This window comes from Trachinotus anak, unplaced genomic scaffold, assembly GCF_046630095.1.
Source record: "Trachinotus anak isolate AG129_WGS33_773 ecotype Australia unplaced genomic scaffold, CSIRO_AGI_Tana_v1 ptg000024l, whole genome shotgun sequence".
Classification (NCBI taxonomy): domain Eukaryota; kingdom Metazoa; phylum Chordata; class Actinopteri; order Carangiformes; family Carangidae; genus Trachinotus; species Trachinotus anak.
In genome coordinates, this window is record NW_027273875.1 from 15,094,537 (window position 1) to 15,108,302 (window position 13,766).

Here is a 13,766-nt window from a genome sequence, read left to right on the forward strand (position 1 = left end):
ATAATAATTATGAATGCAGAACTATGAGTGATAACATTTAACCATCTGTGTCACACAGACAGTTTAACTTAATTTTACTTTGCCACCTTAAATTCCTGGTGTACAAGCAAGCTAGCTTGCAAATTCCATAACTTTAGGTTAACGTTGCTAAGGTTAGCAGGTCCAGACGGAGTGATGTAACTGCCAATCCACGCCACTTCAAATTTCAGGGTAATGAACCCAGCGCTTTGATTGGTTGAACTCTTCGTCTTCTTTTGCTTTACAGCAGGCTACACACTGCTGCCTCTTCTTGTTATACTACTGAACATGCACAAGTTACAACCCACAGGCGTCAAGATGCATACAGGTTGGCAGCTTGTGGTTACAGTATACTCTCCATTCAAGCGCGTACTTCCAGGAGAGCACTGTACATCACACTGCAGATGAATGGTGTCAGGGTGTTTAAGAGAGCAAATGTCTAAAGAGGCACAACCCTGTCTCCTGCTGCCTTTTCATGGTTCTTCTTCACTCGTTCTGCCTCACTGAAGAACACTTATACAGCTCTGACGCCCTAAAGGCTTCGGCTTAATAGTGTTCTATATAGACTTTAATGACTTTTTCCACATAGCTGCCTGCTGCCACTGTCACCTCATACACAATTACTCCATCTGGCTTTCACTGGGCCAATTATATTTTGCTAATATCAAAGCGCACAGGTGTCAGTTTCTGTCTATGAAAAAAATGACTTCTTGTGTGTGTGTGTGTGTGTGTGTGTGTGTGTGTGTGTGTGCACGCGCAGACATTGATACCTCACAAAACAACGTGAACAGAGTGCTGTTTTCCTAATGTGACCATTATCTTCACATTCGTTACTTTGCTGCTACCACAGTAAATGAGGTCTATGTAGGTGGTGGATACACACGACTCCACATACAAGTGACTCAACCTGTTGCGACTTGTAACTGAACTAAACTTGAGTGAGCCATGAAGTGGATTATCACATCAGCTGAGGATATCCTGCTGTGTTTTATGATAGAGGTACTTCACCTCAGCTTAAGTAAAGTTAGTAAAGTCATTTCAAAGGAAATTCTTATGTTTTTTTATGAAATAAAAACATAGTAATATCAATATGAGGATAATAATTGGCTTTTAAGCTTCTGCCAAAATGAGCAGAAACACTACATCACACAAGAAAGACCACGTAATGAACAAGTGTTTAAACTGTCATTTAGTAACTACAGTAATAGCAAGATGATCTGTGTCAGCATCTGATTCAGCTCAGCAGGTGACTGACTGATCACATCACGTTCGCTGCAGTGTGATTCATCACAGCAACAGATCACAACGTCAAGAGGAACGTGGAGGTGAGCATTAACCACTGTATACTGGAAACTGATCTATAGACAACCAAGCACCTCCACATCCAAACCCAATTCTTCATGAAATAAAAAGAAGAAAAAAATTAATCTGGCTGTGAGAAAACAGAAAATGATCTTTATAAATAGCTCTGCCTTCGCACCACCGCTACTGGTAGCTAGCAACACTCGCCCAGTCACATACTGCTTTAAGCCACCCACTGCGTTCCCACGCTGAAACAAATGTTGGACTACAATGTGGACTGAAATCTTTGTTTTACATCTGCAGTCTTCAAAATGTGTGATTGTGCCTTAAAACATGTTGGTCCAGCACCAAAAGGCCTCGCTACTCATTTAGCTAAGAAAGCTAAAGTCAGTGAGAGGAGCAGTCAGCCGCGTTAGCATTAGCAGCTAATGCTACTTTTAACTGGTCCTTGGTTACTGAACTGATGGTATTTTATTTACAGTAGGTAAAATGTGTTGTGGTGCTGGTGGAAACCTTCATGCCACTTCATGCCAGAGCAGAACAATGTAACAAATCAAAATCTCTTCTTCAGACTTTCTTTCATTGTTAAAGAAACAAGCACCTCTATCAACCATAAGAGCAAACACAACGACAGCTTCTCCATCTGGCTCCACTACTGTGTAATGGTGATACACCTGTTACTGAATCTGTTCTGTACAGCAGGCAGCTCACAAATGGATATTTGATTGGCAGTGTGTGATTACGAGCTGCTCAAACACTTCCAGAAGAAGACCAGGATTATGTCAGTGTTCCTGAAGTCATAAGTGCATCAGGCTCCAACCCCCACCCCCAACTAAGTACCTCCAAGTAAGAATAATTTAACACAGCCTATCTTGTCTAAGCCCATGCCCTCAATTCCCGTCTGTCCAGAGCTTTATTAACTTTTTTTTTTTTTTTTGAAGGACAGGTCAGAAGGATGTGTGGTTGCGGTTGTTGTTGACTTCTGCCCGCAACATCTGCCAGCGGCACTGAAAGCAAGCTACATTATTATTTTTTTGCCCCCATAAACATTCCGCGAAAGCCCACCTCAACTCGGCCTCTGAGCCTTATATTCTTCTTTGCAGAATGTGAGTGGGAAAAAAAAGGCATGTGCATGTGTGTGAAGGGCACCCTGTACTCCTCCTCGCTCGATAAAACTGCCAAAAAAAGCTCAAAATGTATTATTGTGGTGCCAAAAGTTAGGTGCTCCTGTGCAACAAATGTAAACGTTTAGTCTCAAGTCCTGTAATACCAGAGCTCCTATAACTCCAGATTTGGTGACTGTGGTCCCCTGTGGGCTGACAACTGTAACTGTATGAGAGCTGCATGAGACACATGTTAGATAACTGTAATGGGTGTTTAACTAAAAACACCACAAAGTCCTCCTGAGGCTGCAGAAATTGTCAAAGAAATTGACAAATACAAACTGCCAGTTTCTGCTTCTATAATAGAAACCCTGTAAATATTAGGTTTCTCTACAGCTGCTGGTATGTGGGCTTATGTGTGGGTATTTTTTATATGAGGATTGTATTTATCTTTTTAAATGTTAGTGTGCATATTATTTTCTTTTCTCTCTTTCCATTCTGGACTTTACCCTGGGAAGGCACAGAAGACATTTACGCATGACAGATCTAATGAATCTGTGTTTCTGTTAAGTCACAGGAAGGTTATGCTGACGCCCTCTGAGGTGCTTTACAATAAAGTGCTGAAATACCTTCTCCAACAAGGTAGTTCGAGGGAGAGTTGGGAGCTGGTGCCTCATCTCAAACCAGTTCTTCATGCTTCATCGACAGTCAAAGATCAGCTCAGAGAACTGGTTTATGAATAGCATTGACACTTTACTGGGCTAGAACCAAGAACCGCTTAGGAAGGGGGCTGGGCTTAAAATCGAAGCAAAACACTTGTAAAGAGGTGATTAGTCCGCTCTTGTTGTTGGTTGCTTGCTTGGCACTAGCATGTATGTACACCGACATATACGGTGGCTCTTTAGCCTGTGGAGAAGCAAGTTGAACAAGTTGAACCAACTTTAAACATATTCTTGCACCAGCCCAGACCTAGCACTAGGTTCACGTTGGTGGAAAGGGAAAAAAAAATTACCCATAAAGTGTGGTCCTTGTTGCACTACAGAGTCAGAGCCACATTATCTCCTTTAACTTTCCCTGCCTCCCACAAGCTCAGAAAAAAATCAGCAGCTTTCTGAGCTTGTGTTTATCATGTGACTGAAACAACTCACATGTACCTAATGTTCTACGTAATAAAGTTTTATAATAAAGTCTTAATTTAATTCATTTGTAGCAGTGCTGTAATTAAGTCCTTGGGGACGTGATGATGTATTTTGTTTAACTTAATGTAGCCCCACACAGAAAGAGATCTGTTTCAAGTCATTTCTGACTTCCTCAGGTCTACTAAGTAATAGTTTTAATAAGTTTTAATTAGTAATATTGTTTATAATAATGAAGAATGCTAAAAACACCTGTCTTGTCATTCCACTTGTGTTTGCCACTGCAAACTCTAAACATCTGGGCAGGTGCCAGGTATTCACATGTATTTAACCGACAATTAGCATCTTTCTGCAGTGAAGCTTTAAGTCAGCATCTATGTTGAGCCCCAATGCAGTACCCTTTTATTAGTTTTTATTAACTGCTACTATTCCACTCAGTCTAGAGGCAGTAATGAAAGGAGGTGTTTAACATCAGCAGTCTGATGTGAGGCTGAGAGCGGACGGAGAATACCCAGCGAAGCAGCGAGACTGGACTAAAGAGCCACCTGATAAGTTTCCTGTCGCTCTCTTGGCTGTAAATAGTCATTAGCCAGTGTGCTGTCAAAGCCTGGCCACAGAAAACCCTAAATTACAGGAGTTTGTTATGAGGCTGACACTGCAGTCTTGCATCGTATGGAATGATTCAGCAGCACATGCCACTATTATGACTTGGGACCGAGCCGACAGAGATAATGACAACATCTCTATGAATATACTATATGTCTGGTATTTATTTATAAACATAATGCTTTGTTGAAGGAAAACTATTATTGTCCTTGAATTTGCCAGAGGCAAACATCAGCTGGGAATAACTCTGTTTATGTAGCCCTTACACAAAACAATACACAAAACCATGTTTTACTGTCCACAAGAGATTTCTATCAGGACTTGCAGGCATCTTTCCAGGCATCAATCACTCATGTGGGAAAAATATCAACACTCATATACAATCACTCTGCCCATGTGTGTGTAGGCTGGTTCTGCTTTCCCTTCTTTTCATGAAAAGATGAAGAGGAGGGACAGTGAGAAAGCTGAGAAGGAGAAAGACGAAGTAAGAAAGTATGTGTCTGTGCCTTTAAGAGTCCCTAGGCCAGGGCCGAATGTTGGGAAAGTCATCCAGTGCCTTTCTCATGACCCCTGTGAAGAGGCCTTCCTCCTTCTAGGTCCATGGGTGGAGATGGGACGTCACTGAAAACCCAGGAAAGGGACGTCCAACACATCCACACATCCCAGCTTACGCTAAATCACGTCACGCCAGAGACACCGCGTCTCATTGTCTACGTTCACCCGCACACAACTTGTCTTTATGCTGCTCTTACGTTCACAAATTTGTGACAACAGCACACCCACACTTCTCACGCAACATGTTCCACTTCATACATGACTACTTATGTTACTCCTGTGTCTCTTTCCCACAGTTTATGCCACACTGAGACTAAAAATATGAATGTTTGTATATATTTAAAAATAGTAGTAAGTCAGTGAATGTGGGGCAACTTGTCAAACCTCTGATGGTTCGGCTGAGCATGGTCTTCAGAGGTCACAGCAGCCTTAAAAAATGCAGCTAATACCGCAGTGCTCCACATTCTTTAATCACAGCATTAATCCTGCGAATGTGACTTTAATTAAGGTAATATAATTAGATTAAGGTGTTTACATGACCCCCAGGCTTAATTGCAGTATTTTTAGACTCAAACTGAGATTGAATTATCGATGTACATCCCAGAGCCCCAGCTTGAAGTGACTCTTAACACTTATTGTGGAATTGAATCAAATCATGCCTAATGACCACAAAGAGACAAAAAATGAATGGAACAATAAACAAAGCAACTATGAATATATACAAAACAGCACAAAACAACCACAAAAAGGAAAAAAACAACAACAAAGAGTTGCAAAATAACTGCAAAGAAACACAATTGAACCACAAAGAGATGTGCATAGCTAATGGAAAAGACTTGGGGATTAGTGGCTTGAAATGATTTAAGGTTTGAGGCCAATAACATACTGGCAAAAGGGGGAGGGTTCACAGGATATGAGGGAAAAGATTCTTTCTTTTTATTTATTTATATAGTGCTTTGCTCGTCTATCAACCTCTCAAAGCATTTTACAATGTATGTCTCATTCACTTATTCACACACACAGTCATATACTGATGGTGCAGCATCAGGGGGAGTTAGGGGTTCGGTGTCTTGCTCAAGGACACGTTCACGCTTTCTGGGATCGAAGCAGGAACCTTCCGATTATTAGACGCCTTCTCTCCCTCCTGAACTATGCCGTGCAGACGTCTCCTGCACAGTGATGTCTCTGTCTTTATCCATCACTGTGAGGCTGAACCTGCACTAATCTCCCTCCAGGTTCTTGTCCTCCTGGGCCTTGTACAGAGTGCCAGTGGGTGTAAATACATGGGATTACAAGAGGCACTGGCACACTTGCACAGACTAACGATTGGACAGCAAACTTCCGCTCTGGGAAGAGAAAAGTGCGCTGTTGTATTTCTCTGTCATTACGTACATACTGATAAATCCCTCAATCTCCTTCCTCAAATCAAAATCGCACCAGTTGCTGGGGACACATACATGAGGACTGTGGGCTTCAAAATGCCGTAATCCTGGCATGAAGTGGAATGGGGCTTTGCCGCACATCCATTTGGTATTATTCAAAGAAATAGGCAATTAGAGATAAGGCCACAGTTGTACGTTGGACGAACTGTTCCCTTTGGCAGTCTTAGGGGACATATAATATATTTTCAATGAGTTGTTGTCAGGGGAGGGAAACAACCTCACGTTGTCATATTGTCATATATGGAGTAAATGAGTATGCCAAGCTTTAAGACGTGTTATGTAATAATGGGGGAGGGGTCAGTGCCATAAATGGCCATGTATGAAAATAATACATGTCGCTAAAATAACTGTTTTAACCCTCTCACTCACTGCTCTAAATCACTGAGAGCTGACAGAGAGGCAGCGATGGCTCTCCTCTCCCCCTGGAGCCTTTGAAGCTTGTATGGATTGACCTTGTTAAATAAGTAAAGTCCATTGTGGGACCCACCTGGAAAACAAATGAAGATGTTCTTTTGCCAGATGGTGTGTCCAGAATAGAGGAGTACTTGTACAGCGGTTGGTTAAGAGATAAGTCATGGATTTTATACTGTTGCCATGAACAACTGACCTCTGATAAGAGACGTCTAGCTTCAAGATTACCACATTTGCTCATGTAAATGTATTCACATCTCACATGCACACATGCACCACTAAAACACAATGCTAATACCAGGACAAAAAAAGTACCTCTTTCCATTGCACACTGCCCATTGTATTGAAGTGAGCATCTAAAAATAGTAGACTACAACTGGGGTTGGGTTTCCACTTGATGGGACCAAGTGTCAATGCAATCACTCAAACCGTTTACAACTGTCCTGGCAAACGTACCAGTTTCTGAACAATTTATTGTTTGAGTCGGCAAAAGCTGTCATATCATATATTTAGTTAGTGAGTATTTTTATGTTGCTGATCAGGCTGTCCAGAAAACACCAGCCAAAGAGCCTGTACCTGACATCTCCATGAACAAAACAGGAATGTCTTGCAAACCGTCACTGAATGTGATTTTTGAGTTTACTTTCCTCACCACAGTTTACAGGACGGCAAATTAATTCAAATAATTAGAATTCACTACATAATTAGGCACCGCACAACTTAGGCTAATGTAGTCAAATTAGCTGATCCAAACACAACTTCACTGAAATAATCATAATGCGTTCATGCGATTGTGAGAACTATTATGCAGAAAAAGCTTAAAACAAAAGAAGAAAGGTGCTGCGAGGAAACACAAACATTTGGTGTCAAATTCAAAGCACAACAGTGACAATGAATCAAACAGAGGAGAAGGAATAGTTCAGTAAATGGCCAAATCAGTGAACTTGAATTTGCACTCATAATACTGTGATTACTATTAGGATGGTTTAAGGCTCGGGTCTTGATTTTTGGCTGAAACGCAACAGTAGTCCATGACTATATGTTTGTATGAAAGCCCTGAAGGCAAGTGAGAAAAAAAATTGGAGTTCTGACATAAATTCTTTTCCCTCATGTGTTTATGACTTCAGAACAGGTGACAGTGGTGCTCTTAATTTGAAGAACACGCACGTGACGATTTTTTTCTTTTGTTGACAGTCTGCTAATATTCTCCACAGCTCTGATTTTTTATCCTGTTTGTTGGACGCTGTTTGCTCACTTCCTGCTCTAATGCGCTCAGCTACATCAGGGACTCAAGGAGCGCACAGCTTTCCTGTTGCCACAGGCTGCTATTCATGAACATTTCCTCCCTGTATCTTGACCGCTGAGTGTTTTCAGGACACACCTGCAGGGTGACTGATTGTGAGTTAAACGCTGAGGTCAAGGTCAGCTACTGTGCTTGTATTGTCCTGTTGGTGTGTGACAGTGAATCACGGCCTGCTGTTAAAACTCTGGATTAGTCACCAGGAGACATTACTACCAGCTCCTTCAAATACCTTAAATCACTGCTTCAAATGCCTTAAAGGTGTCTGAGCGATATAAACATCACCAGACGAGCCTGGGTGGAGAAATGGTAGCATTTCCCAGGTAATACCCCTCCCTCAGGGTGAAACAAGCCAGCCTCAGACTGCCTGTGTCAGCACAAGTGATTGTTTTGGCAACAACACTGAAAAGCAGGTACACAGAGCAAATTCAGGCAAAATGTGAGGCTCCTGGTTGCTTTCATGTCTCACAGGCCAGATGCCACCAGCCTGTCTTCTGGAACTAATACGCACTCACCTGAAGCAGATGGACTCCTCTAACTTAAATGGATATTTCCTGTTTTTTTTTGTTGTTTTTTTTCTGTATGAGGGCCATGGGTTTGTGAGAGAAGTCGAGTTCAATCTGAATCTTAGACTCCCATCAACAAAAAATGTGGTTTCTGTTGAAACTGAGAGGCGAGCTGGGACAAGAGGATTCAGAATTCATGACCAGATGAATATGAACACACAGCTGTTAATTCTGAAGTATGTGCCTTTATTTGACCTCCAGTCAGGCAGCCTGATGGAGACTAAATGCTACTCGAGGTTCCTGCCTCTTGGAAAGAAGCCATGCAAAACTTGTCTCAAGAAAACAACTGACTCCCTTTTTTTTTTTTTCTAATCTTGACAAATCTTAATGTTTTTCCTGTTAAATGTAAATGATGCTCCCCTTGGGATAACTGTTCAAATTTTTACCTGAATAAATCATTTAAAACTTCTCATTTCTTAAAACATTCGCTAAATCCTTGTGCAGCTGCACCGTGCCCCAATTTCAAAATCAAAGAGATGGCAGGGGAAAGTAGGCTGCGTGTACTGTACAGCTATCAGTGAAAGTAGGAGTTTAATACATTGCTAGAGAGTGATGGCTGAGCCAATGTTGCAGCAGCTATAAAGGGATTATTCTTCCCTGGAAGACATAATCATGTGTAACACACTTGTTTCAAATCCTGTGAAAAACAAACAGGTGTTTCAGCTTTAAATCCATCCCCTCATCCCCTGGCACACATACAGGAGAGAACCCCCAGAAAACAGACCTTTTCTGTCATCTGCTCCTTAGTTATTAGGTTATGATTATGACTAATGTCTGGATGCTTTCATCTAAGTACACATTTCACATAGCTACTGAAAAGAGGAATGTGATATGAGATATTTTTGAAATGATGCTAAAAAAGCACAGAGACTGTTGATTTGATTTGCTGATATACTGGATGAAAATGAGTCCAAGTGTTGCCTGAATGTCACCTTGGGTCACATCTTTAGCCCAGCATTTGTATTATTTTAAAATATCAGAAATATAAAGGAAAGCTATGTGAAGTGTATTACACGAAAACACAGAAAACACGAATAAACAGTTAGAAATAAATTAGGAAATGTGTGAAAATGAGCTCTTCACTGACCTGAGATCCCCCACACGAAGGTAAATGACAGCAAAGTAAGTTTCCTCGAAGTAGTATAGACCTCCATGGTTGACGCGGCCACAGCTTCCACTTGTCAGTGTGTCAGTGTCAGTGGGGGAACCCAGCTTTATATGAGAGCTCTGTTCCTCTTCAGGTCTGTCAGGTGGTTTTCCTTCAGTCCTGCAGCGGAGACGTTGGTGGGGAAGGTGAGGGACACTTCAGGTGAGGAACTGTGAAACCGTCGGAATCCTCTTTTCCTGACTTTGCGTTGAGATGGAAATAAAGTGGAGAGTAAACTGGATCACAACCTCCGACACCGAGGGTCCTCCACGACTCTTCTTCTCCTGCTCTTTACACTCGGTTGCATCCGCAGTTCCCTCCTTATCGACACGGCACCGAGCACAAGCCCGCAAGTTGTCATACTGTGTCCTTCCCTGAGAGGGAGAGAGAGGGGAGAGAGACCTAGAGAGAGACAGAGGAGAGAGAGAGAGAGAGAGAGAGAGAGAGAGAGAGAGAGAGAGAGAGAGACCTGCGTCGCCTCAGCGAGCGAGCTGGCGTCAATTGTACCTCAACATTATTGACAGGTTCCGGTTATGAGCTTCAAAATAAAACCTACTATGTATGAACACGGTTTTGATGAATGCCCTGCATGACGGCCCACTTTTATTTTGAAAGAAATGTTAACTGACATCCGGGATTTATCTACCTGTGAGTTAGAAAATGACGCAAGTACACCTGTTCGCTTATTATGTGCAGGTGCAAAAAACTACTTTTCATGTACAATGTCGGATTTAGCCCACTTTTAAAAATCTATGATTTGATTTCACTTCATTGTCAGTCTCTTGTCTGAAATGTGCCTTGTCTTGTGTCTCTGTTTCACACATAAAAACAAAACCACAAAAAACAAGAAAATGGCAGATTCTGATCCTAATGCTCCTCAATATTAAAATCGGGGGAAAAAATAAATGTAACACAACAGCGTTGGGACTAATAAAAGAATGATCACATTGCTTTATGAAAACAAGTGGAAAGATGATAAAAATGCATTGTGAATGTTTCAGTCAAGATTATTTTTCTCAAAAATACAGCAACGGGAAATCAAATAATTAATCATAAAATAATTTCCTCAAGTGCCGATGGCTGAATTGTCTCACCAGCGACCTGATACAACCCGGGCAGAAAAAAAGGATTCACAGTACGCCTATTCTCAAACCCACACAACCAAAGCTTCATCCTTCCCCAGTCTCCAGCTCCTGCTCCATCATGTGTGAAAAGGTGTGGGGGTCTGAGAGCGCAGAAACAGGCTGGACTCAGCTTGACGTGAATTCCCAAGGTGAGCTCACCCCCTGATGTAAAAATATGGACTGACCTGTGCTCTCTGATGTGGTCAGACCCCTTTATTTCCTTTTCTAAGGCTGCCCTGTTGCCTCAGCAACAAGGGAGAGGCTAATGCAGGAGGACTGCTCAATTATGAGAGGTGAACAAGGGTTATGCCTGTGATTAAATCCAAAGAAGCAGGGTCCAATCCTTCTGGGGATGAGATTTTGTTGTGTTGTTGTAAATTAGATCTGGGCCTCCTGACGAAATCTACAGCATTCAGGGAAAAGCTGTCAAAACAAGCCTGTTTTTATTTGAGTGCACAAATAATTTGAGCTGGGCAGAGAGGCTAATACTGGATTCTGGACTAGACTGCTATAATCCAAATAAACAAAATGAAGTCTGGTGGAATGGTGAGCAAACCTGACACCTGGAGGCCAAGCACATTGCTCACAACACTCATCGATCCGTCTGAGGATCTGATGTTTTCCAGTCTTTTTAGTTTTAGTTTCTCTCAAATGAAAAGAAAGAATGTAATGGAAAAGAGCCAGGTTTTTAAAAATATATATGATTCACTGTAGGTGTTTCCCTCATCCCCTCATCCATCCTCCTGATAAAACCCATGACCCCACCCATCAAAATGTAAAAATAAATATAATTATAAATAATATAATAAGGAAATAAAAATAAATATATAACAACAATTATTATAGCTGCTGCCATCACTGGCACTGTACTCTTTCATATAGTGCAAATATCAGTACATTACTCCTGCCAAGATATATCTCCAGATATAATACAGCAGCTCTGTCTCTGTGTATTGTTAATACATAAATACACAATATTTCCACACAAATATACACATCCATACAAACATAGCATTTGCATTGTGTACATTGTGAGCATGGACATTCAGTATAAACCTTGGTAATAGTAGTTTAGTATTTCTAGTCAGTCATGTTTGAAGCTTGTTTACTGTATTATATCCTACACAGAGGAAAAATAGCACGTCCAGAGAGGAGATATCACCAGGCTCTCAAGTACAACGCATGTAGCCATGAACATGCATCAGGCTGTGAGCATTAAGACTGTAGAGAGGCAGGACCGCTCTGTGGTCATGTGGAGATGTTTGGTCAGATGGACTAGCCTGCAGTCTTATTTCACTCCAGATGTTTGCTATGTGTGTGTGTGTGTCACCTGTGTCGCTAACAGAACAGTAACATATCCTCGGACTGTTGTCTGCCCGAACAATAGAAATCAAGAACGAGGAAGTGAGTTACTGCTTTCAGCAAATATAAGATTAAAGCAGATTTAAAAAAAAAGAGAGTACCACAATGAGAGAATCCAGTGTTTTGTGATCAGATTATCTCAGATTATAATCTGTAGGGTAAACCTGTGTAAAAGAATCATTGGCTTATCGCGGTTCTCATCACTGTCCTAGATACTGTATATGTGGTTTGAAGTCCAAGCACCTACTCTGTCTTCTGGACTCACTGGAGCTACACATACAGATGTTGTAGTGCAGAGGGCACTTTAATCAGCTCTGGTTTTATTTCATCTGGCTTCAGGTCATGTTTTCATATGTACAGCAGAATATGTTCACAGTTTACAGAGTTCACCTCCACAATGCAACAGGAAAAAAAGAAACACTAAGTGAACACTTTCTGCAGATCTGATCTATTGCTTTGATGACAAAACACTAATGTAGATGTATGAAATTTACACTTTGCATAAACTTCCTGTTGTTTCCTGCAATGTTGTCCTGCACGAATGAAAGCCTATTACACATTCATTGTTAACAAATGCAAACATCAAATATACAACAGCAGGGTACGATGAAATATTTATTTCCATTATGTATGAGTAATCTCCACCACTAAGTCAGAAATACTTTGCACCTACAGTGTAAATAAAATAGTGAATGAAAAATATGATATTAATTATTAACTAACAAAGGGCAGAATACAGCACAGGGAGTTAACACAGTACATGGCTTCATATATTTATAAACTGTTACATATAAAAGTAGGTGTTTGTGTTTACTTGTAATAATGTCACATTATTCACATTATAATTATTGTGCTTTTGTTTTTGGATGAAGTGAGTGAGAAGTGGCCAGAGGTTTAGTTTTTTGTCTCCTCATACCCATCACAGACGCTGTCAGCTGTGGCTCCGCCTCCCTCAGGGACTTTTATTTTATCACATATTAACACCTTAGTAAACTGGCTTTGACAGACTTTATTTCTCAATGATGACAAATTACAGTCATGTCCACACTACCTTGATGGGATTTTCCACAGTGGCTGTTTGTGGCCATCTCCTGGCCACATGGGTGAATGACACCATTCAGGTCTTAATCCAAACTCATTCAGGGAGTGCAGTTGAAATTTAGCAGGTGTAATGTTTGCAGTGATTATTATCCAGAGTGTTAGCATGCTAACACTACTTACATAACTAAGCGCTAAACACAAAGCTGAGGCTGATGGGGAGATCTTTAGTTTTGCAGGTATTTGCTCATAAAGCAAAGTACTGGATAAATAAAAATCAAGAATTTCTCATTTTTCTCCAACAGTTTTGGGGAAACAGTATTTCCACAGATATAATTCCCACCCTTTCACTGATGGTAACCTTGTTGGTATTGCAGCGGCACTTCTGATTCACTTGAATGGAAAAGTGGTCTCAGTCTCTTGGACCCCACTGTGTGTACTTCATTACATTACCTAATGGAGGACATGACCTGACATCATTCATCTGTAGTAGGGCTGCACAATTTATCAAAATATAATTGAAAATCACAGTATGGCCAAGTGCAATATACAAATCGCAGGAGCTGTAATTAAAAAAATTTTTTTTTATATATAAGTAAAATGTGTCACAACATTTTTGTGCATAGTTAGCTCCATAACTGTTGTGGTGCAGACAC

At 41.0% G+C, this 13,766-nt stretch overlaps 1 protein-coding gene across 1 annotated transcript in view; it reads right to left on the reverse strand.

Annotated features, from left to right (window-relative positions):
* Window positions 1-10,115, reverse strand: part of esama (endothelial cell adhesion molecule a) — a 59,495-nt gene extending 49,380 nt beyond the window's left edge. The window contains exon 1 of the mRNA XM_071460210.1: window positions 9,527-10,115. Within this exon, the coding sequence (XP_071316311.1) occupies window positions 9,527-9,593 (67 nt within the window). The 5' untranslated portion in view covers window positions 9,594-10,115. The remainder of the gene's footprint in view (window positions 1-9,526) is intronic.
* Window positions 10,116-13,766: the final 3,651 nt, after the last annotated feature.